At 36.8% G+C, this 26,287-nt stretch overlaps 2 protein-coding genes across 5 annotated transcripts in view; one reads left to right on the forward strand and one right to left on the reverse strand.

Moving 5' to 3' along the window:
- LOC127938498 (ATPase family AAA domain-containing protein 2B-like) overlaps positions 1–11,491 on the forward strand; it is an 83,962-nt gene extending 72,471 nt beyond the window's left edge. For both annotated transcript variants that reach the window (XM_052535152.1, XM_052535153.1), the window contains exons 27-28: positions 3,399–3,527; positions 8,325–11,491. In XM_052535152.1, the coding sequence (XP_052391112.1) occupies positions 3,399–3,527; positions 8,325–8,369 (174 nt within the window). In that variant the 3' untranslated portion in view covers positions 8,370–11,491. The remainder of the gene's footprint in view (positions 1–3,398; positions 3,528–8,324) is intronic.
- Positions 11,492–12,656: 1,165 nt separating this feature from the next.
- Positions 12,657–26,287, reverse strand: part of LOC127938499 (kelch-like protein 29) — a 215,684-nt gene continuing 202,053 nt past the window's right edge. For all 3 annotated transcript variants that reach the window (XM_052535155.1, XM_052535154.1, XM_052535156.1), the window contains 3 exons: positions 17,132–17,325; positions 13,695–13,839; positions 12,657–13,617 (listed from right to left, as the gene is read on the reverse strand). In XM_052535155.1, the coding sequence (XP_052391115.1) occupies positions 13,434–13,617; positions 13,695–13,839; positions 17,132–17,325 (523 nt within the window). In that variant the 3' untranslated portion in view covers positions 12,657–13,433. The remainder of the gene's footprint in view (positions 13,618–13,694; positions 13,840–17,131; positions 17,326–26,287) is intronic.

A 26,287-nucleotide genomic window follows, 5' to 3' on the forward strand; every position in this document is an offset into this window, starting at 1 on the left:
AATTAACAAATATATAAGTAATGAATAATTCCTATGGCAATAAATGTAAAATGTAAAAAATCAACAGTAAGTTCAAAATATTTTTTTTTATGTAAAAATACATTTTATATATAGCATAGAAATATAATCAGAAATATTATTGTATTTTGATGTAATGCTATGTGTTTGTGGTTTAAGGTTCAAAAAACACATTTTCCATATAATGTACATTATTGTTGCTCCTCTATGCTCCGCCTTTCTGAAACATGTCAATTTTTACAAACTTCATCGTTCTGAAAAGCAAGGTGTGCGCTTATTGGCCAACTATCCAGTGCATTGTAATTGGCTGAATATCTCAAACTTGTGATGGAAATGTTACACCCTTAACATAATGTGGCATTTGTTACATCCAGTGGGGACATAATTACTGATTATAATGACTTATACTGTCTTTTTACACGTTCCGTTGCGTATCACGCCGTGTAAACATAAAACCATGTCTGCATTTGTAGTCAGAGAAACGGCAAACAACAATTGCTACTCTACACTGCTCAAAACTCACATTTGAATCATCAGTGACAAATCCTTCAAATATGAAAAAATGCCTAGAGGCTGTGAGTCAGAAGCGCCACACTGTCCTTACAAAGTTGAAACTGCCCCACTTTATAGAAACAGTGCATTGTAGGTTAGTGGTTCAGGAAACGGTCCTCATCCTCTGTAAAATGTGCTGCACACATCTGAATATATGGTTTGAATAGTTGTGGAACGGTGTTGTAAATACAACTTAACCACTGATTTCTAGTTGTGTCCTCTTTTAGAAGGCCAAAGTAGTTTCGCTTCCACAACGAAACACACAGTATCTCCACAACATGGCGGCAGGAACAACGAGAATAAAAGTTATGCCGCCTTTCTTTGTGTGAACATTTGGGCAGCGTTATGCAAACCTTCCCACATCGTGACGTGGGGGTGTGTTAGAATGAGCCGTTTTAGGTGCGTGTGGTTGACTTTAGTCTTTGCAGTTTTACAGATCTTCTTTATGCACCAAGAGCTTGTAGCGCTCCAAAGAGAAAGGAAAAATTGAAATCACATCATATGACACCTTTAATCTCATGGTGAAAATAAAAAATAATGTAATTTATTATAGAGGGCATAATTGCATGAACATTTATTCTACACTATTTTCTCCAAGTTTTCAATAGAGTTTTGAACAGACACTTATGTCTATTTCAGCCAGTTATACATGATTATCTAACGAATAAAGTCCCTAATAGCATCTGTATATTACAAACTTCAGTGCTTTCTGAGGAATGGGGTCGTTTTCCATTGTTGTGCTCTTCAGTATAATGATATTTACCTTCAGTGTCCTCCAGTGGTTTTTAATGAACACATTTGGTTGTTTTCATTGGTTCAGGGGCTGTCATCTTGTTGCAAAGATACAATTTCAAACCTGTCCACAGGAGATGTCTTTTCTCATTAAATTTCTCCCCCAAACCAAACCTGAGTCCGCAATTACTGCCGTCCATTAGTAATCTGGGCACACTCCTTGCGCTTTGTTCTTTCTGGGTCCAACCTTATCAGAAAGCAGCACTGTTTATGTTGACTCAGGCCAGTGCAGTCCAAGTAATGACTTGTCTCAGCGCGATTTGATGAGCTCACGATTGGCCGGAGGATGGTTGTGATGAACATGTCAATTGAAAGGCCACTGTGAAGTCTGAGGCGTTTTAATTAAACCGAGTGCAAACAGTAAATACTCGCATTCTGGAGCTGTGCATGAAATGGAAGGTAATTATGATGTGCCTTAATTAGCTGTAGTCGTGATCTTAATTGCTTTTGAAGATGGCTGACCTCCCTTCCTGGGCGAACGTGTTGGGAGTTCAATGTTGTCACTGTCGTTTCGTTTGCAGGTGTCTGTCTGGTCAAACTATCTTCTGGAGGTTACCCTATCGCTTAATGTTCATTTATTTTTCCACTTTGTTTGTGTGTGCACGCGCATGCATGCAGTTCTCATGTGTCTCATTTAACACTGTACATTTTCTGTTCTGAATGCTTTCCATTTCTCTTGTAATTGCCTGTAGAGCAGTGTTACTGTTATCTCAAACATTTCCATGAATCCTTTTCTATCCATTAAGGTCCTGAAAGTTGAGTGCGTAGTATTTTCCAGTAATCACAAACTGATTTGTTGGTCAGAAACTGTGGAAAACCAAAAATATTTTTTTTGTGTGCATTATCCATTCACACCTAGAGGGTCTGGAAATAATTAAAATGATTGTAGAAGGTTGATTTGTGGCTGTGATGAGCAGGATTTGGCACCTGTGAGGTTTCCTTCACACTGCGTTAGCTGTCAGCCTCCATTTCCTTCACTGCATGTTTGTAGCGCGTTCTCTGGAAACTAAAACAATGTCATTAAACTTCAAATTAAGCCTCTTCAAGACTGTTCCAAACACCACAGTCATTTTCGAGCAGCGCAGCAAACTGCGGGACACACATTCATCAGCGGCTTTAGTGCTTGGCTGGAATGTTATTTATTAGCAGGTGCAGGTCAAACTTCCCCACGAAAATCAGAACGAGAGACCGACTGTGCTGCTCGTATGTCAGCACATACCTTACTAAAATGCTTGATGCGCGTGTAATTTGAGGATTATATGTGATTCATTCATTACCTCACTTCCAAATGCCTCCTTTAGAGCCAGATCTTACTTGAAAGAAAATGACTCATTTCTAGTGTAAGTGCTTTTCCCTCCCAAAAAAAAAAAAAGTAGACCCATTATGTGAGTGCCATTACTCCTGCCATTAACAAACAATGAGCTAAGGATATTGCTTCTACATTGGCAAATTTAGCAGTGTGTTTCAAATCTAACCACACTTTTGAACAGTATGCTTTCTTTGTAAGCAGTAGTTCATCCAAAAATGTAATTATTTTCTTATCCTCATGTCATTCCAAACTCATAGAGCACAACAGGTGACATACTAAAGACTTGATTAGGTTTTCCATGCAGTTACAGACACAAAAGCACTATCTTCTGAATCTTTGTGTATAAACTGATTCAAAATTAAGTTGTTTTCCACTGATAATTGTTAACTGCTGCGAAGGGGTGGAATCAGTGAGTTGAACTGAAGAACCAAATCAGTCCATTTCAAATGAATCACTGGTTACCTAATCAAATGATTCATTGAAAAAATTCAAATGATTCTTTCATGAACTTCTCTTATGAACTCATTTGAGTCCTTTCTTCACACAAAGCCGTCGTATGACTTCAGATGACTTGAAATAAGCCATATAAACTGTCATGTTGAATTCTTTTTTTTTTTTTTTACTCCGTGTTAATTGAAATTGCATGGAAAAGAGCTAATGATGACAGAAATGTCTTTTTTGAGACAATTAATTTAGTCTACTCATGTTTAATTTTCCTGTCTTTCAGGCTCTGTTGGAGAAGGTGGTTGTGAATAGCGACGGCTTTAGTGTGGATCATCTGGAGAGGCTTTACTCAGTGCTCAGCCAGTGTATTTACCAGCACCGCAGAGACTACGACAAGACCTGTCTGATAGAGGTTGAGACACACACACACACACACACACACACACACAGAAACACAGATCAATATGATGTACAAGTCAGAAGTTGTCAGAAAGAGCTTTATTGCCAAGTTTGTTTGCACATACAAGGAATTTGTTTTGGTGACAGCAGCTTCCAGTAAACAGAGACAACACCACCACACAGATAATACAAAATAAAGATGTGAATAAAATACACACACACACACACACACACATATATATAAAGGGTTCTATTTTCTTTCACAGTTTTATCAATTTCCATGTCTTGTTTCATGGGTGCTGGCAAGCGATATACCCACAGGAGGAAATAGATTGTACATACACATATTTAAGAGATAGTTTGTATGGTAATTGTACCACATGTTAGCAGGCAAACCACTTTCACTAGATAATAATTCATTACCATTATTTGATTTGATATACAAGCCTATATCACATTAAATTTTATTTTGTGTGCTATTGTTAAACACACAAATATTTCTATATGTTTGAATTTATGGGAATTTTCTTTTTTTAAACTTAAAAATACATCTGTTTTATTTGATTTGAGATACAAGCCCAGACCATATTTTATTTAGTTTTATTTCAGTTTATATGCTGATGTTAAACTTAAAAATGCATACACATACACGCATACATAAATTTGTATATAGTGTTAGAATGCTTAATTTTTTGCATTTTTGTTGAATCTTATCTTATTATATATGTCATCTTATTCTAAACTGAAGTAAAACCAGTTATAAACTCTGGATTAGACTATAAATATACTTGTAAAAAATGTTTTAGTACTTATGTTTCTTTTTCCAATTATTTGTTATAATATTTGCCGAGCGAGTAGAATCTTGAATTAAAATGAGCCCATTATTAACTAGTAGCTCCATACTGACTAATGACTCGTAATGTTCAGTTCAGTTATGTGTCATGTGTGTGTGTGACAGCAGCTCAGAGGAGATGGATACACAGTGACTGAACACGACACACTGAACAGCTGCTGTGTGTTTAAATTATGCCGGTGCACCGATGGCGGAGAGCTCTCACACGGCCTCATGGGAAATTATGTGCGCTGTTCTCAAATACAATAGTAATGGTAGCTGCCCAGCAGAAACAGATTAGAGTTGCTCCAAGGAATTACGGCCGGCGCGACTGAAGGCTAATTTGCATGTTGTGTACCAGTTCCTCTTTGAGAGAACCCTAATGGAGTCGTATTTATTAATTCCAGTATGATTCGCAATCCAGGCCATCTGGAAAAGCTGTATGTGTTTAGATTTTAATTCGTTGTCTCCATCAGATCGTTGGATCTTTTGCAGCCGGTGGACAGGAGCGGAGATCCACAGAGGATAGTGGAAATTGGACATGATTTGTTAATTGTTCACAATGCCCTGTGCCATAAGAGTTTAATTGTTAGCTGCACTTTGACCTGAAAAAGAATTACAATGCCAAATAAAAAGTCCAGAGTCCTTACTAGATGAAATGTGTCAAAGTCGATTACATGGTTGCTGTTTTGGTCTTCTTACACTGGGTAGCTCCGCCCACAGTGGAATCTCATTGGTTTAGAATTCTGCTTTTTATAGCGGTTTAAACGGATAGTTCAACCCAAAAACTAATTCTGTCATTATTCACTCACTCTAATATCGATCAAAACTGGTTTGTTTTTCTTGAAATACATACTTTTTCATACAATACAGGATTCATCAGCTGTCAAACAATGTTTAATTTTTAATGAATTATATCAACACCAAGCTAGCTTTATATAAACATATGGCGTACATTTATGGTGCTTTTTTTTGTCCTAAGCAACTCTTGGTCACCATTCCCTTTATTTTGTGGAAGAGAGCAGCTCGGACTCTGCTAAATATCTCCTTTTGTGTTTGATAGAAGAAAAAAGTCATACAATTAAAAGAAAAACATGAGGGTGAATAAATGACACACTGTACATTTTGGGGTGAACTGTGCTTTAAAATACCAATTATTTTGGGATTTTGTCACTGTGTGGAGGAAAAATTATTTTATGTTGGAAACATGTCACATCATTAGGACATGGTATAAAAATAGACCAGAAACTTCTTTCCAAACCAAACTCTGATAGCTGATCACCTTTGATTTAGTCCCTTTGTACATGAAATAACTTTCTGCCATGATGGTTGAATTAATCATGATTTTACTGCTGGCATCTTGATAGCAAGATGATACAAATCTTGCCATGCAGCAGAAAAAAAAGTGTGTATGTATGTGTGTATGTATGTATATATATATATATATATATATATATATATATGACGAATACCATTATTTCTGTTTCAAACTTTCACATAAAAAATTTAGGTTATAATAACATAAAACATTTAAATCCAGGTTTTGATTTTGAATTATTTTTTTTTATAAAATTGTATAATTTTTTCCACAAAATGCAATAAATCCATGACACCCTTTTTTCTCAAAAAGCAATAAATCCATTGAATCAATATGAAAATTAATTTTCACATTGAAACTGATGAAAATACACAAATGGTAAGTTGATCCACACATGACAGCCTCTAAATTGGTCAATACTAATCTTATACAGGCACTGGACTAAAAGTACATTCATCAGTCATCGCTTCCAAAATGAATTCAGCGGGTCATCTTGTTAATGCTATAAATTAATTAGAGCAATAAAATAAAATTTCATCAAGAACAAGAACATTAACAACATGACATTAGACCACAGAAATTTCAAAATGACATTTCCATTACATTCAACTTCCAAAAGTGCATTGATCTTTGCCATGGTACATTCATTTAGTGGACTACTTCTATGTGCTCTATTAACAAAAACATGAATATCATTGATAAAAACACTAACACTGACAAGCTACACAATATCACGTTCATAATTGAATGCGATTCATCATAAAGCGTTGCTTGTCAGTGATCTATGGCTCTCTGTATTATAGTCATCTGAATCATTTCCATCTGAAAGAATGTGATTGAGAGTTACCGATATTAATAACAACCATCATGATGCGCATGACAATCACATGCGTTTTATCGTACAGCCCTTGTTTGTTGATCACAAAGTAGATCAGGAAATTAGGATGCTGGGTGTATTCAGAGCACCACCATTAAGTGCATGAAATGGTGCACTGTGATTGGTTGTTACAGTTTACAGTGAATGGAATGGTGTGCTCTGATTGGTTGAGCGGATATATTGCATTCTGCAAAAAAGGGAGACTGGCATTTGTTTCGGTTTGAAAAAAAAGGGAGAAAACGACATAACTGCGAATATCGCATTTTGCGTATGCTTATTCAGTAAGGACACATTTCAAATAAATGCTGTTCTTTTAAGCTTTCTATATTTTATATATATAAATTGCATTGGGGTTTCCACAAAAATATAAAGTGCAGCCTCGGTGATCATAAGAGACTTTTCAAAAACATTACAAAATCTTTCTGGCCACAAACTTTTTAAAGAGTAACTAAACCCTAAACCAACTTTTTTTGTTAATGATCTGTAAGAATGGGGCTATATTAGTGATGTTCATTAATTCGAGTAACTTTTTTAAAATTTGAGTATAAAGTGTTTTAATTCTACAATATGTGGTGTAAAAACGTCTGAGTGCTGCCCTCTTCAATAGATTTTTCCTATTGGATGTTTGTGGTGGCAAGTGACGTAAGCGGTGGCAGGTGATGTAAGCAGTTTCCAGCTCACCACGCCCCTTTGTACGAGCTACCACGCCCTTAGCAGTATAAAACCATCTTGTTTCGTCGAAATCACTGTAGTGAGTCAGGAGCTGGAATTGCGAGTATTGAAAATGACCAGGATAGACTATTATAGCATCTATTTAGCATAGCATTTATATAGTTATTTAGATTATTTCGTGTAGCCTATGTAGTTAATTAGCATAGTTGTTAGTGTAACGTTAGTATTGTTAGAAGCATAGTTAGTTAGTAGCATAGTATTGCATCAGTTAGGATAGCTTCAAGTTAGCATAGATTTGTCTGTATTTAGTACAGTGGTCAGGATGGTACATAGGTTTAGTGTTGCTGGTTGCGACAGCACTGCTGGACTGCTAGTTTCCCAGCAGACTTTAAAATTAGGCGCCAGTGGTTGCATGCACTTGGCCTGGAAGACCGCGAGTTCCCGCCTAGAGCTGGAGTGTGCAAACTGCATTTTACGCAGGATTGCTTCTCCAACGCAATGGAGGTGGAAATGGGCTTCTCCACACAGCTCGAGGTGAAAAGCGTCGCGGTTTTGGAGTTAAGACCATAGTTTGAGCCAGCGGCTCGAATTGATCTAGCGCAGGACACAGACACCTCGACATCCTCCACTTCAGGTGAAGTCCTGTATTTCAAATGAACGCTCAGTTGCAAAGCTTATTGCGTAATTACAGTCACTCTCCATTTTAGCGACTCTGACAGCAGCTGTCAATCAATCCGTCACTGCGGGTCTCAGGTTCACGCCCCACGCACTCAGCCCCGCCATCGGTTCATCCCCTCTATCTCCGCTGTGCTCTGCCCACTTTTCAGCATTTTTCAAATATTGCCAGTGGGTGGAGTCAGGCTCTGACCAGGGGTTTAGTTACCCTTTAACTGTAGAGTATAGAAAATGTAAGATTTTGACATTTACTATGAAAATCCAATTTTATCCAAATAATAGCCTTTTTAAAAGCTTTGTTTGAAGTTCTTCTGGGTTACATCTGCAAAACACATCCAATAAAACTGTAAAGACAGAATGTTTGATTGGGATTAAATGTGGACATTTAACAAAATATGCAGTTAACAATGCTGTTTTCTGTCTTTTTGATTTGCAGGCCATGGAGAAGTTGAACATTTCGAAACATTCCTGTGATGAATAGAGGGCTTTCAGAGAGAAACGTGATCGGAGATTTTGATACAACAGGGAGAGGCCGGCATTCTGAGCCAAGTCCTTAACGCAGAGTAGGTCTGGACATCTCTGTCTCAAATAACAGCAGGAAGGTGCAGACATTAGAAACAAAGACTTACAGAGGCGACCTTGGTGCTATCATCTCAGGTACCTGAAACAGAACCAGTCTACAGAACCAAACACAAAAACTCCTGGAGGTCTCCTTTTTAATTGTATTCTTTTTTTGTACTTGCTTTCATGCCAATTGATTGTTCTTGGTGCTATTGGGTGCTATTGTTTTTTTTTTTTTTTTTTTTTTTTTTGTCGTCTGCTGCTCCTTGTTCTCATAAGCAAACAAAACACAAACAAACAGTACATTATAAAAGATTGTGATATCACAAAGCAACCTCAGCCTCCATCTACTGGAAGCAAACACATAAACACAGATACTCACCAGCAGTGGCAAACTGTATACGTATGGTGTGATGACAGCTGGTCGTTTACTGTGGAAATAAACTACATCCCCCACCCTTCAACCCATTGATGTCATCAACAATTTTTAGCCACATAGAGATACTCTTGCTGAAAAGAAAAAAAAAAACCTTTGTAGGGATGTCTAGTTGTTTTCTACTGGATGTTAATTGTAAGATTTCCAAGGATTCTGTATTGTAAACCAACTTTTCCTTGTGAAAAATGAGACTTATTCTTATTCAGACTTTACTTATTTGTAGAAAGCAACAAAAATAATCTGAAAGATTTTGATTAAAATATATCTTTAGTAGAGGAATGGTATTATTATAAACCCATTGCACAACTCCAACCCCCCCGAAATAGTTCATGGGCTTTTTTCTGGTTTAACTGGATTTATAAACAGATATCTGGAGATTGCACTGCCTAGCCATGTGCCTTAAACTTTGAGAAAAAAAAAAACATAGATGAATATTGACTATCAATGTTTATGGACATGCCACAGGGATACAAACCAATAAAAATGTGGCGTATGCTGTAGGTAATTGTTTGCCAATCTCCATGGTTTGTGAGTCAAGTTGCTCCAACGCTATCTCATGACCAATTCGTACGTATTTTACGAGGTGATTTTGGACGTTTTATCTAGACCCCAGTGACGGGTAGGTTTAGGGGCGGGGTTAGGTGTAGGTCATTCGTACAAATTTATACGAATTGTGCATCTCGTAAAATACATACAAATTGCTGTGAGATCAGGCTGGTTGCTCTGTCATACATTGTGGCTTTCATTTGCCATCCATTTGTATCGTAACATCACATATTGGAGTAATAATAACGGTGATCTTTTTGTATGCAAGGATTGAAGTTAAAATGGCAGTCTAGGCAGTCCTGAATTTTTTAACATAAAGCATTACTGCATTTAAAAAAAAAAAAATCTGTGTGACCTTTCCATTGTTTTGTGCTGTCTAATATAATCTGTCGCATTTATAACTTCATTTCCATCTATTTTGATTTCAAACTTTCCTAATTCTCAGCTTTCATCGTTTTAGGAAGAACGTTGATCCAAGTTCAAGAGTCCTCGTGACCTTGTCTAGGATTCGGTGCTGTAAAAAAAACGGGAAAAAAGGAAAATGACACTTAAGACATATGCAAAAGAAAGGGAAAAAAATCGGAGTTAGCTGTTAGCTTTGGGCTACTGCAGTGCATGTGAGAGACAGAACCACAGCTACCTCAGCAAGTTGTTTTCATGCGAAGAGACAAAAGTAATGACCTGTTTACTGACAAACAGTATTTGTTGACCTCTGTAATATCACCCCGCCCTTCAGAAATTCAAGCTAAGGTACTGGATCACCTCTCCGACATGAGTGTGTCATGTGGCTGCTGCAGTAATCCTCTGATTTGTTCACATTTTAGCATTATATTTCATTTTTTAGGTTGTTCTGCGTTTGAGCCTAGAAAAGAAATGGCATTGTATTATCGCTGAAATGTTATTTACTGTATATTTCATTTTTTCTACATGTGCATCCCATGATTTACGTTTTATTGGCCATGTTTGTGAAATGCCTGCTTGCTTCAGTTTTTGAATTCACGGACGCATTTTCTTTCATGCTATTGCCATTTGATATTTATTAGACTATAATAACGTTGTCATATGTTCAACATTTTGTTCAACCAAGACTAATTGGAAAAGTTGTTACATGAAATTTGTGTTGAGACACAATGTAGCACATTTTTGTAGCAGGTGTTGCACGACATTCAGAAACGGGGTTTACTGGTCTCAGGTCTCTGCTACATAAATATTTATTCCATGAGGGTGGAGATAATGGTGGTTATGATGCTTTTAAATTTTTAAATATTGTAGAGGATGAGGGGGGTAAAAGGGTCCCCACTTTTAGCTGTTGTACCATAAACATGCTTGACTGGTGTAGTGTTGTAGAAACTACTGTAATGCTGACCACTTGTGCTTCTCATAAATTAATCTGGGAAAAAATGAGTTAGTGCCAGTTCACAAGACAAACCCTACTTTGCATACTTAGTTGATAGCAAAATGTAATTGGCCTTGAATCAAACCGTATATAATGTGGTCAGTACGTAACGAAATTTCAAATTTAGAAGCACCACTAATATATATTTTTTGAAAATTAACTCTTAATTCCTGCATTAAAAATGTTACAATGTGTAGTTCTGTTTTTGGCTAAAAGTTAATTTCCTTTAGTTGACCAGAATCTATTTCAGATTATTTGACTAAGGTTAGAAAGTCCATAGAACAATAGCATTTTGCTTTAGGTAGGTCAATAAGTCCCACCCACTAAATTCATTTGTTTTTGGCGTAATAAGTCCATGAATTTCTCAAATTGGTGCTCAGAGTTGTAGATTTAGGTTTTGGTAACCAATGGTTTTAGTTAATCCCCATTTGATCAGTATATATATGTCCCTTAATGATTTAGGGATTTAGGGTTGAGGGAATTTTATTTTTGAGTAATACCAGAATTCTGTCCCTTTTATTTTTACAAAGCAAAAATTTTGCAAAGCAAATCAAAACCACACACTGTTCTGTCCTTCCCTGCAGTCCTTTTGTGAAATGATATATTTACTGTAATTTCTGAAATAAACTGCTGTGTTATACTTGAATAAAAGGTGCAAATTGAAGTCGTTCTAGTGTTTCAATATTAATCTGAGTACTGTCTTGAGTCGTAATAAGGGTTATGGCACACATTGGATAGTGTGCTCTATTCATAAATTGGAAAATTTAAATGGCATATAGCACATGTGTAACCCTTCTCTCCTCTCTGACGCTCCGAGCGAGGCTCAAACCCGGGTCTCCGGCATGGGAGGTGGATGCACTAACAAGGAGGCTAAATGGCTACAGCCACTAGCGTCTGTGGCTAGTGCGTCTCTTGAGATCGGTGAGTGAGGTTTACCTGCACAGCACCACTCGCTGGCCTACGTTACACTCACCCCCCTAAACCTCACTCCCATCCGGGTCACGGCACCAATGTAGCCCCTCTCACCCGGGTCCTCTCTGACGCTCCGAGCAGGGCTCGAACCTGGGTCTCCGGCATGGGAGGCGGACGCACTAACAAGGAGGCTAAATGGCTACAGCCACTAGCGTCTGTCGCTAGTGCGTCTCTTGAGATCGGTGAGTGAGGTTTACCTGCACAGCACCACTCGCTGGCCTACGTTACACTCACCCCCCTAAACCTCACTCCCATCTGGGTCACGGCACCAATGTAGCCCCTCTCACCCGGGTCCTCTCTGACGCTCCGAGCAGGGCTCGAACCTGGGTCTCCGGCATGGGAGGCGGATGCACTAACAAGGAGGCTAAATGGCTACAGCCACTAGCATCAGTCGCTAGTGCGTCTCTTGAGATCGGGGAGTGAGGTTTACCTGCACAGCACCACTCGCTAGCCTCGGTTACACTCACCCCCCTAAACCTCACTCCCATCCGGGTCATGGCACCAATGAAACCCCTCTCACCCGGGTCCACTCTGACGCTCCTCGCACTCACACCGAGCAGGGCTCGAACCCGGGTCTTCGGCATGGGAGGCGGACGCACTAACAAGGAGGCTAAATAAAAAGTATTCAGCTTTGCCATTAAAGTTGCGACAAATATTTACTGGCATCAGTTTTTTGTGTGTGTGAGTGTTTAATATTGAAAAATACAGACCTAACTTTAATAAATAGACATTTACTTCTAATTTAAAAGTAAATGTAACGATAAGTAAAAATTCTTACAGGTTAGCCATAAATGACAACTTGCTCATAAGTTGTGGGAACGTCTTGCAAAAGAGTAAAATGTAAATAAAGAGTCAACTTTTTCTTTAGAATTCTGGATATGTATTTCAGCATTAATAACGTAAATTGTTTCAATAGGGTACAGATTTACATTGTCCAATCCATTGATTTTTTTTTTTTTTCTAAAAACATTTATACACAATTTTCATTGGTTTTTAAAATATACATATGTTCCCTATAATACAACGTTTCTCCTTCCATCTTGCTCCATCTGTATTCTGCCACAGCTGCAGGCTCGTGGATGGGAATAAAACACGAGGATAAAACCCACAAAGAAAAGGTGGAATGATTTACACAGAACAAAATGAAATGAAACTCCTCTGGGCATCACAGGTTCTGGTATTTTGTGCTTTGGAGTTCATGAGGGGCTTTGTTTAATCCTGGATCTGTAGCGCTGACCCTCGCTGGAGGGCTACATGACTAGCATCGTCGTCCTTTGGCTTCTTGCGGAAGTCCCTTAATGATGAAACAGATCATGACACACATCCCATATTCTCATGACATGACTACCAATGAAAAACGAGATTTGATGGGAACCTTATCAAAGAAGCATCATGAGGGAGAAGAACATCAACTTAAACATTGGAAGAAGAACCAAAAAAAAGAACTGGTATTTGGCTGACCTAGAATACAGTTCCAATGGCACAACACCTGAGGGGGAGCTACCCTAAGGATCCCTTGCTAAATCTTAATCGCAACGGTCCGACTGCGTTCCACCCAGGTTAGCTGGTTGGAGCTCGATGGGCTGGTTTAGGCCAGTTTGTGACATTAGAGAAGTCCAGAGTCGAGCGCATCATCAGCCACTCTGAATGTACTTCTTTATAACCACGCATCCGTGTCTGAAAAGTGGACAAGGTAGATTCTGCAGCAGCGTCCATGTGTTCGTGCAAGGGTCGAAGGTCTCCATGTTGCCCAGCGCCGGTCCCTCGCTACTCACGATCCCTCCCGTTGCATAGATCTTGCCATCTAGGATCGCCGCACTAGGGGAAGAACAACAAGAGATGTGGAATTTCATTTATTTCATTGTGTAGCGCAATCTACTGTTCATTAGACCAACCTGCAGAACTGCCTGGAGTGATTCATGTTGGGGCCGGCTTTGATGTTGCCCTTGTCTGGGTCGTAGATAGTGGTGGCTCGGGCGTAGGCTCCTCCCAGGATGAAGATAAAACCATTGAGGCTCACAGCAGGAGCGTACTTGTTATCTACATAAGCCCGAAAGGAGCACAGGAGGAAAGAGAACAACAGATAGAAGTTATTTCTCTGATGTATGTTCTGGCCACGGATTAATTTTTGCCTTGGAATGAAGGCACTGTTTTGTCGTTATCTTACACATTGTGCTTCATGCAAGATGTGTGGTGCTTTTTGGAGCTATGAGTAAATCATATACTGTAGCTGCTGGGATGCCTACATCCTTATCAGCACAAATTCACAATGTTCTTTCTGAAGATTCCAGTGGAACAAGGGATAATTAATGAGGTAGATTATGTACTACAGTACTGTATACGACTGCGTCAGTCTGCAATCTTCCGAAATCGGGTTTGAAGCCCCATTTGTAATGCATTTATGATTTTCCTGGCCTGTTTTCTGCCACATTCCACTTCCCACGTCCCTGTATCCTTTATGCTTTACGTTATTAAGCGGAGAATGACAAATAACGGCAAACAGACATACTATATGGCGGCCATTTCCTCTAATGATGCCATACAAAGGAAATAAGCTCAGTAATATCCAAAGACCCTTCACAGCCCGACAGCTTTTACTCACTCGATCCTTTTTCACACGGGGTAAATGGCCAAGAAACCGAAATAATCATATCTTTTCATGAGCAGGCAAATGACTGACAGCCCAACGCACGTCGTGAACACAGAAAAGGTCGTCGAGCCGAATGCAAGACAGAGGCTATCAGCCTTCGCTTTCTGACAGAAATTGTCTCCCAAACGATTACAGCTGGGCCAATTTATTACACCTATGAATAATTTACTTGGCTGCATTCAAGTTTTTTTTTTTTTCTGTTTTATTCCACACCTTCAACTGACACTTGAGAAGCCGTGCACAGAAGTGATCTGTAAAACAGCGGCTGGATTTAATGGTTGAAAAAGAAAGTGTGAGATGGGCTCTCTCTCGGCGGTGTGACTGCCAGGTGCTTCTCATTAAAACCCCCACCACTCGACTTCTGAGTGACGGTGCAGATAACGCCCTCTTTTTATAGCACTCCAGTCACAGCAAGCGGTGTCGAATTGATCAGCAGCATGACCCAAGGGGGATGCATCATCTTCTGTAACAAGAGCATAGTTTTGGCACCCCCTTCGAACACATCTTTATTCCCCTCACAAAAACGCCTGCTTTTGTGCCGAGTCACTTTATTCAGCCACTCTGAGTGCTTTGTGTGCATCATGAGCGCATGCACCTTGCCGACGTCATAGGATCAGCTCCGTTAAGTCCTAATCTCACCCTATGCAATGCTGTGTTTATCTGTTAGTTGTCTCGTTTTCAAATCCAACGCTGATGCTATCATCAGAGCTCATTGTTGGGTTTGGTCCACGCTCTCGCTACTCGAGGGCCTCAAATGTGATGCCAAAGCTCGGTCTGCTGCTTTGATGCTAAAATCCCGCCATCGGCAAGACGTCTCAAGGTTTCGATCAAATGGGGGACCTGTATCTGGCACAATACGAGACATGAGAGATTCAGCTTTCTGAGAGCCAAACAAAACAACAACAGTTCATGCCACCAATTTGCAGAGGCGTCTCACACAATTTTTCAAATGCACAGAGAAAAGCTATTAAAAGACGAAAGAAAGGGAAAGGAGTTGTTTGAATAGCAGCATTCCCAGAGAGGTGAGCTGAAAATAGGGTGAGAACACCGGCAACAACCTTCTGTCCACAGTAAACAAGTCGAAGCGTTTTAAGCGAGACTACTTCAGTCAAACCCATCTCACCACTTTTTCACTCTGACCGACGTTTCAATTTACCACCTGGCCGATTGACATGCTTTAAACGTGTTTTATAAACACTGGCTACCCTTCATACTGTAGTTTGGAGACTGAGGGATGTTTGTCGACGAGGCAGGTCGACATGGTCTGACTGAACGCTGACTGAGTCCAGCGGTGAGCGCTCGTTGAGTTGCTGGGAGCCGGATCAGTGATAACTCATCAGACTGCCCAGAGGCTCCCTGAATCACTTTTTAATGTGCCTGTACTCTAAAGACACCCTGCAATCTTGTGTAATTTGTACAAGCAATTGTTTGCGATCAATTCCCCACCGTCCACATGGCTTCATGCACTTCCAGTGGCACTTTGCCTGCTCGACCTGCACTGACAGCTTGTCTTGTTGGCACTGGCTGAACTAGTGTTTGCTCAGTAGTGTTCAAACAACAGAATCACACAAGGACCTTGAAGAAATGAACCTGTTAAAAGCCTTTGGTGGAAGGTTGTGGCCTCTGTAGATACGGCAGGGGAAATATGCAATGGTAGAATCTCATTCTGGGTAAAAATAATAATAATAATAATAAAACTAAATAAAGACTTACAGGCCTGTCAATCAGTGAGAAAGAACCAAACACTGCCATGTTCAAATACCATACCAGATTTTATCCTTGTGTAGACAGTTACATATGTAAAAGTAAAAAATGCATTAGTATCTAAAGTAACATGAACAAAAATAAATGCTGTAAAATTGTTCACTTCTGTTTAACATTAGATATCATAAAAAGTTGTTTACTGCACTTTTCATTGATACATTTATAATAAAAATATTTAAATATTTAAAATGACATATTAATTGTATTATTTGAATGTTATAATATTTAAATATATAAAACTTGAAACTGAGATTAATATGAACCAAGATTAATAAATGTTTTCAAATTATTGTTCATTACTGTTTAAAATTAGATATAATGAACAGTTTTTTCATAGCATTTATTAATAAACCTATAAAATATTTAATTTAATATAATTAAATACAATATCATATATTTTTTATTTTATGATATTATTTATTTGTTTTTCTGTGTGTTCGGCACAAACGTGAACATGGAAATATACCATGGATAGTGTATGAACAATCATCACAGCAATTAAAGATGTGATGTGAAAGGCTCATGATTGGACAAATGAAGATATTTATCTAGTTATATGTACTCAATGCAACTTAATTTAATTACCAAATTTATTTAGTTATGGAATGGCTTTTATGATGCCTTAGCACAGCAATCACTGAGCTAATTGAAGCCTGAAAACCTCCTACTGCAAGTAAAAATGCTAAGTCCCAATCTCCCTTATGAATCCTGCTGTTTTTCAGCTATGATTGAGCCCCTGAGCAAAGCAAACTACCCCATAAAAGCTTTTCACCAAGACAGACCACAAATACTGAACCACCTCCCGGTGCCATGTTGACAAATACGTGTTATTAAATGGTCTTTGGAAGAAAATTTAGATGCACAAATGAACCATTTTCATTTTCCATTAATAAACAGGAGTTCTTACGATGTACCTACCGATCATGGGGGACTCTATAAAGCTCCAGGTGTGGGTCCGAGGGATGTAAGACTGTAAAACCCCAGCCGAGCGTCCAGCTTCATTCACACCACCGAACACGTAGATCTTCCCGCCGCACACGGTGGCAGCCGCCGAATGAACAGGCTTGGGCAGCGGAGAGACCGTCTCCCACTGATTGGTGATAGTGTCGTACCTGAAGAAAACCGAAGCGAGACATTTATTAGCATTGCTGCTGTTTGTGTGGCTCTAACAGCAACAGACATTTCTCGCAGTCCATTCTAAAAAGATGCAGTGCTAATAAACATGCAAAATAAATGCATGTAAGAACAACACTTTATTTATGCAAGTTAGTAACTGAACCAGCATGATATCAGCAGGGTTGTGCAATATTCAGCGCTCTTTAATCAAGGGGTGTGGAGTTATGAATTGGCCACATCTCACAAGAAGATGAAAAGAAATTTGAGCTGGATTGCAATTAAAAGAAATTCTAAATGCAATGCTTTCTCGGAAATAGTCCACAGAAGTAAAAATAATAATCTGTGTCTCTCTCTCTCTCTCTCTCTCTCTATATATATATATACATATACTGTATATATGTATATGTGCCAGTATTAATTTATTAAAATAATGAAATATATAAGGTAATAAGTTGTATAGATGCATTCCCAACATCTATATCTATCAATATGTTTATAAATATAAGCAAAATTTCAAAATGTAATAAATAATATGATAAAAATGATATCGCAACAATATTACATCATAGACAATATTGGTGGTATTTCAGACATTATCGGTCAAGAAATTTTTAAAATCTACTAAATATGAAAAAATATATAAACGTTTTCTATCAGATCTAGAAATTTTTCACAATTTTCCAAACAAGGCTTTCAAGCCAACATTAAAACTGCATTTCTAGTTCAAAATAAACAAATCTGAATTCTTCTTCAATTCGGATTTAAAAGTAATTATGTTTGATGACCTCAATTCAAATGTAAAAATCCTTCTGAATTGAGTTTGGAATGGAGCACATCCTCAGCTCTCAGTGATGAAGTGTCTAAAGAAATGTCTCCCGGCTCTTCTGCTGAAGAGTGACGCATGTTCATGTACGATCCAGCGGAGCCGTGCAACCATACGCTTGCAGAAACACAGTAACATCCAGCTGGAGCTCATCCTGCGCCACTGTTCTCAGAATCAGTGCTCAGGCCTCCGTCGCTCCTACAGCTCTCAATGAGGACTGAGAGAAGCTCCACCAGCGTCAGTCCAGTTCATCTGTCTCCTGTCAGGGCCATCTTCAATGAAAAGGTCAGCGTGAGCGGCTGCGTCAGTTTGAGCGAACGGCGAGTACACTGTAAATGTTTTGATTCTTGCAGCTATTGATTAACTGTGCAATGAATCAAACACATGAGGACTCGGAACACAGCTATGAAGCAAACGTTACTGATTGCTAACTGCAGTTATTTTCTGTATGATGAACAGCTTTGAGTAAATTTCAATTCACTGCAGGCAACATTAGTGGAGGTATAAGGAGGATGAGAAAAGGAATCTAGCAGGCAGGAAGAGAAGCCTCGGGCTGCAAATACATTAGCAACAGCTCGCACAAATCGAGTGAGACGCCGCAGCATCAAATAATGCAAAAATGCTAAAAGTAATGACAAGTGACTCTGAGTTTACCTTTGATACGTTTTACTATTTAAGCGCACATTTGATTAAGATGGTCGTCTCTGCTGTTAATGACACTAAAAACTAATTTTTGCACTTTATTCCATCAGCCTTATTTACAGTGTATTTCACTGTTGTAGTTTATGCAAATGTGTCTACACCATTGTTTCTTTTACTCCATTACTTTCCAGCAAATCCATAGCAAAAATAATAAACCTGACATCAACTTTGACACCATGAATATAGGAAATGTAATTTTTTTTTACTTTAGCTGCACAAATCCATGTATTTTTTTAGTTTTTTTTTTTTTTTTTTTCATATTACAACTACAAGAAACATTTGAAAGAGTTTTATAAATCATAATTAACTAAGCATAAAAGTAGCTGGTCTAAAACACATCAAATTTCTCTATAAGCCTTAAAAGAGGATTTCGGCAAGTCCAACCCCAGACATCTTGACCTCCTAAACTAGAATTTAAAACAATAGGATATTATATATATATATATATATATATATATATATATATATATATATATATATATATATATAAAATTATATAAAATTATATTTCAGAGACATTTTGATATTTAATAGCAAAAGTATATACAGTGGGGCTCGAAAGTTTGGGCACCCCTTGCAGAATCTGTGAAAATATGAGTAATTTTCAATTCAAACGTTTGAACCTTTTTAAATAGTTGTGTTTGAGTCCCTCAAATGTCCTCAGTGTGATAAGGTGTATCTCAAATTCATACAGTCACTGCTGGAAAGGGTTCAAATATGCAAAGATGCTGGAAAACTGAAGAATCTGCAGGACCTTAAAGATGTTTCTGAAGAACGCTGCTCAGTTTAACTGTTCAGAACAAACAAGAGACTCATGCACAACCATCACAAAACAGAAAGACAGTCGAGGATCATCAGGTAACAGAACACAGTATTAAGAACCAAGGGTTCCCAAACTTTTGAGTGGGGTTATTTTAATAATTTCAGCATTTTTTTTGTCTTGTGAAATAAATGTTAAAATATTTTATGTACAATATCTTACTCAGGACAGTACTAAATAAAAAAATAACATGCATTTAGTATGATCTCTCTTATTTTTTGAAAATTACTCATATTTTCACAGATTCTGCAAGGGGTGCCCAAACTTTCGATCCCCACTGTATATATATATATATATATTTTATATTTACTAATTTACCATTAACAACATAAATAATTCTAAATAATTAAAACATTTAGTTGTGCATATTACACAAATTATAGTGCTGACATATAATATTTAGCAAATACTTTAGCATTTGACTTTGAATTTAGCACCTTATTCCATTAACAATGTGTTGGGGGAAAAGTTTCAGGCCCTATTTTGTATCTTATTCATGAAAAAATTAGATGGTCATTCAAAAGTTTGGGGTTGGTAATATTTTAAAATGTTTTTGAAAGAATTTTATGCTCGCTCAGTCTGCATTTATTTGATTAAAATATATATAACATAACCGTAATATTGTGAAATATTTTTACAATTTGATTTATTAATTTTCTATTTGAATATACTGTATGTTAAAATGTAATTTATTCCTGTGATGCAACCTTGATTTCATTCTAATATGCTGATTTGCAATAATAAAAAAAAGTTTCCTATTGTTATCAATCCTGAAAACAGTTGTTCTGCTTAATATTTTTGTGGAAACTTAAGAGATAAAACCTTTTCAAGATTATTTAACGAAGAGAAAGTTATTTGAAATAGAAGTCTCTTATTAAGAAGTAACATTATAAATGCATTTACTGTCACTTATGATCAATTTTAAGAAACCTTGCTAAATACAAGTAATCTTTCTGACCCCAAATGTTTGAACAGTAGCGTTTATATTTCAGATATAGTCAGAGTGATTTCAAGGTTTAAAAAACGGACCTTTCTGGGCCAGTACACTACAGAGGTGACTTGAAACAGGAGTGAGTCGGAGTGAATAAGGTATGAAGCCCATAATAATGGATGTTATCCAGTCGATCTGTCCTCTGTGATGATCTCATCAGCGCTCCTGTAATTATAAGAGCTACTGTACTGTGACTCACAATCCACTCTCCATTTAATCACATGAGAGCCAGAGGGGAGGGGGAGGAGTCTCTGATTGGCTGCTTTGATAACCTGTGTCTGCAGGGAGCCAATGAGATCAGCCGGAGGAAGACACTGATGAGGGCTGAATAGAAAATCTCCTGGTCGCTCTGATAAAGCCAGCGAATGGCACTTCTGAGCTCCTTCCTGACCTTATCGTTCCTCCCGTCCTTGACGAAGCCGTTTATCTGCCGTCCCTCTCAGGTATATCCACATAACTCGATTGCAGTCAAGGGTCAAGTTTATTTCACTTGCCGTGCCAGCGGCGTAAACACTGGGATCAATACGTCGAGGCGCCTGTGGCCTCTTCATTATTTGATGGATTTCTACAGCATTAAGCAAATGATCTGTGCTAGATTTAACAGCATCAAAACGCTACACACACCTGCAACTTGCAAATGAAACTCTTTGGTAATGCACCGAGATTCTCGATAGAGTTCATTAGTCTGTTTACTGTGACAGTTATGAGTAGTGTTTGCCAATCTAAACACCCGAGTCAATGGCCACACAGAACACCTGCAGAACTGTATAAAAACACCCTAAGATCACTGTTACTTTAAAATTATTAGTATACTATTATGATATCAATTACAATTTTGCTTTAAGCTTTAGGTTTTATTTTAATATTTTTAAGTTTTAGTAATTGTATGTGCTTGTCATTTTTATATTTCTATTTAGATTTAATTTAGTTTTTAATCATTTGATTTAGTTTCAATAATTAGATTAATTGAACTATTTTGTAAAATTTTTATAGTTTTTTATGTTTTGCTTCAGTTTTTAACTCAGTTTTAGCTATGTGTTCAGTTTTGTTATAGTTTTAGCATTTTGATTAGTATTTTAACAGTAGTTTAACTTTATTTTTAATTCAGTTATAGTAATTTTCTGTGCATGTCATTTTTTATTATTATTTTTATATTCTTCTATTATTTAGCTTTAATTTATTTTTATTTCAGTTATATCAGTACTAACTTGTACTTGTACTTCCATTTTTAAAGTTCATCTATTCTAAATATTAAAATTCTAGTTTTAGTAATTTTGTTATGTGCCATTTTTATGAATCTTTTTTATATTATTTATTTGTTTAAATACTTTTTATACATATATATTTAAAATGTTTTAGTATGTAATTATAGTACTAAAACTCATTTAATTTCAGTTCAAAATTTTATTCATGTTCTTAACTTTTTTAATCCATTTATTTTTAAAAGTTTTCGTAGAAAATTCAATTGTATTAATTTTATGTGATTCTGCCAATATTATGTTTTATATTTTCTATTTAACTTTAATTTATTTTTTAGTTTTAGTAATTTAGTAATTTTAGTACTTTAATTTTGATTAAAGTTTTAACCATTTTCATTGAATATTTATTTATTATTTTAGCTTTATTTGAATAGTTTTAGATTTAGTTATCAACAACAACACTGCCTGAGATCCATAGAACACTCTGGAATCTGCATAGCAAGACGCACAGTTCACTGAACTTTGAGGAAATGCAAACATCCATGAATGCATTTAATTCATAATTATTACCATCTTTCATATTACTGTTGTTGTGGTTTTATAAAAGCAATAAGCCCCGAGAGCATTCTGATTTTACAGCAGTTACAGAGGGTTTCCAGCTTCACGTCATGCCTAATTACACTCTTTTCTGGGGTAAAATCATTGTAACAAGGTCTCTCATGGCTTATAGCTTGAGTTTACATATATGCATGTAAAATTTAACATTTCATAGTTTCAGAACTATTTCATTTACAACAAGAATGTTTTCTTTTTCTTTTGGACTATAAAAGCAAGACTCATCTCAACTTCTCAAGGATAACACAAAGTCAAAGACTGCTTTTCATTGTGCTCTTTGTTATTATAAAATAATACATGGCATCTAGCAAATACATAAAACAAATATAGAGAACATAAATTAATCTAACAAAAGCATTTTATCAGAGATTAACTGCAGTGAATTCCAGTCAAAACAGCTGTGAAAATTCTGAACAAATAATAAAGTAAATATAAAATATCAATACATTGTATCAAAAGTAATTATAAATAATATGTATGTACTATAATATTAATAACAATTTATATTACACTTATAATTTATATTACAATTATAATTTCCTTTTAGCTTTAGCTTTCTTTTTAATTTTTTTTTGTCAGATTTTGTATATTTCTATTTAGCTTTAATTATTTTTTTTCCACTTCAGTTTTAGTAAATATAGTACTAACTAAAAACTTTTTATTTCAGTTATTTGTCAAGGCAACTTTTAAGAGTACTTAGTGTATTTATTCTAAGTTTTAATGACAATTTTAGTTTAATTTTACTCATCAAACAAACCCTCTAATAAGAATAGAGGATATATCTAAGCCCATATATGTCAGAAATGGGTCCCACCTTCTATAAAATAGGACATCTTTATTATAAGATGCACAGGTTAGATAATCTAATGAAACGTATTCCAATATAACCCTGTGCCATAGTGACCTAGAAGGGGCTTTATCAACTAACCAGTTCAAGAGAATACATTTTCTTGCACAGAATGTAAGGAACTTGCAAAGTGTCTTTTTATGTTTATCTATAACCATGTCATCATATATTCCAAGCAACATGTGTTTTGGACAGTAGCCAATATTAATAGATAAGATAGCATTGAGTTCTTGTTCAACCATAACCCAGAACTTCTGAATCTCCTTACAAGACCAGAAACAGTGAATAAGATCTCCTTCCTCTGTTTTACATTTCAGGCACATTGGTGAGCAGTCTTTTTTAAACTTGTGCCTCCGCGAAGGAGAAATGTGAGTGTCATTAATGTTAAGCCTACAATTAAATTGCTTTAAACTATTTCAGTTTGATTTCAAGTATATGAAATCATGTTTCCATCTTAGTTTTAAGTTAACAATAATCAACCCTGTTCTGTACAATGAAAGTGAACTACAGGCCAACTATACTTAGCTCTATTCTGTGAGATAAATGCATTCAAATAGACGTGTGTTTTCTTAAAAGAAGCATTTTGATGGCAGAAAAAGACATGCTCTCACCATGTGTGGCCCATCACGATAAATAAACAGCATCTGATGGACATCATTTGCAGTCTGAATCGTTTCACACACACTAAAGCGGTCTGTAATTGAGCTTACGGCTCCTCACAGAGACATCACTGAAGGCTTCAGCTTCCTCACACTGCAATTAAATTTCTGTATTATTTATTGCACAGTAATCAGCAGTGAATGGCTGCAATGTGACGTCACAACCTCAGCGTGAACATCGCAAAGTCTCGCGGCCCTGTCTTAACACGTTTGGCTTTTATTTCTGCTGAGAACGGCTGGGGAAAGACTGGGTCAAACACTGTAGCTGTCTTAGTCCTTCTCCTGGGACAAGAAATACAACTTGCCAGATCTCTTCAGAAAAGAGGTAACTTTGCTTCCTGAGGTTTTCATAAAGGTCATCCGACAGTCTACAGATAAAGATCCTTTTACATGACAGTTTGACAGTCTTGAGGAACTGCTGCGACACGAGTTATTAAAGATCTAGAGAAATGAATGCCAGGACTGAGTCACTTGCTAGATGTGCAATTGTTTATTGTCCATTATCAGTGTCAAGTTTAATACTGTCACTTTGAAAATGACAATTGTTCTGGGATGTTTCAGCAGACTAGAAAAAGCTTCAAAATTATAAGCATCTCAAAAGAATAAATTAAGACATTATAAATAAGTGAAGACACTGCAATTACTACACTGTTATTATTTTTTTTATTAAATAATAAATAATGTATAGGTCTTTCTACATCAAAATCTCACATTTAATTCAGCATGTTACTTGCCGTTTCTTTGTAATTAATTGTGCAATTTACTGAAAATTGTTTCTACACCATTATTTTTAGTGTAATACTATAACTTAAATATATAAAAATGTGCAGCAGAATAATTCATAATTAAAAGAAGAATAATTTAAAGAAATAAATAGGACAAAACATATATCTAAAAATATAAAAAATAAAACATAAGAAGACAAAGAAAAGATACAAATATAAATATGCCCTTGAAAGATAAATGCGCTGTTCTTTAAAATGCTATATATATATATGTGGAGCCTCTCTGAATGTTGTAATTATGGTGTGTGTTATCTGCTGCACTGCTAATAGCTTCATCACCAAATCATCATCATAACAATAAATTAACAGGCTCCAGAGGTGATATTTATCTTACAATGGTCCATTATTTAATATATTGATATACTCTTAAATTACTCATCAAAGTTCAAGTTTAAATATCGAAATTACAAAAGCAAAAAAACAGACAAAAGTAGTTTCAATGCATACTACATTCACTTAAAGAAGCAAATAACCTTCAGAACCATGCAAGAAAAAAAACTACATAAACCTGATCATAGGCCAGAAAAATACATAACAGAACGACTTCCATAATGCAGCTAAGGGTGTTTCATGATTTGGTTGTTATTAGTGGTTTAGTGACTATTCAAGCTCTTGGGAGATAATCAAGGACAGAATGAACACTGAAATAAAGACTTGAGCTAAAGCCAGTGGTTATTTCTCAATGAAATCATTGCTACTTATCACCTTATCATTGCTACTGTAGCTGCTACAATCACCATTTATCAGCAAAAAAATTTTTAAATAATAATAATATATTATTGAAGTAATAATATAATAATAATTAATAAAAAAATACCTATAAATCAAAATGTTCCTTCTGTCTGAACACAGTAATGTTAACTTATTAAAAAACACAAAAATTGGTGGTTAAATAATGGTGCACAAGAGTTAAATCCACAGACTAATTCCTCCTTGTATCTTAAGATATTTGAAATAGTATTTTCCTTCCCGGTGGATTAAAATCTGCATTTCAGTTGTGTTTGTAGTGCGTACGTGATGTTAATTTAATTTGACATTAGCTCTGTTAACTTAATCTAATCTGCTCTTAAAGGGCCAGTACGATCAGTGCACACATATGTATAGTAATCTCTCTGACCTCGCCAATTTGTGACGTGGCTCTTCCTGGCTTCCAGTGGCATCTTCACACACAGTATCCGTTCTCAATCTCTAGCTCTGCAGAGGGCACCTTGAGCCTCCATCAGGAGAACTCCTCCACAATTGGATTTGTGCATCACACACAAATTGTGACATAACAACTCGACGGCTGAGTAGGTCGTGCAACAATTACCAAAGCTCACGGTGCGAGCGGTCACGGCCACGGAAGCTCGCCTAAGATTTCATTACCTACCAGGTGCTTTCTTTTTCATTATGTGCTGAATGAAGTGGTGCTTACCATACACCGAGTGCCGCTGTTTGAGTCGGCACAGGATCCACAGCGAAGAGGACGGCAAAATAACAGCCTGTGACTGTGTGTGTGGCATCTTTAATGAGACACT

The sequence above is a fragment of the Carassius gibelio genome, chromosome A20 (assembly GCF_023724105.1).
Source record: "Carassius gibelio isolate Cgi1373 ecotype wild population from Czech Republic chromosome A20, carGib1.2-hapl.c, whole genome shotgun sequence".
NCBI classification, from domain to species: domain Eukaryota; kingdom Metazoa; phylum Chordata; class Actinopteri; order Cypriniformes; family Cyprinidae; genus Carassius; species Carassius gibelio.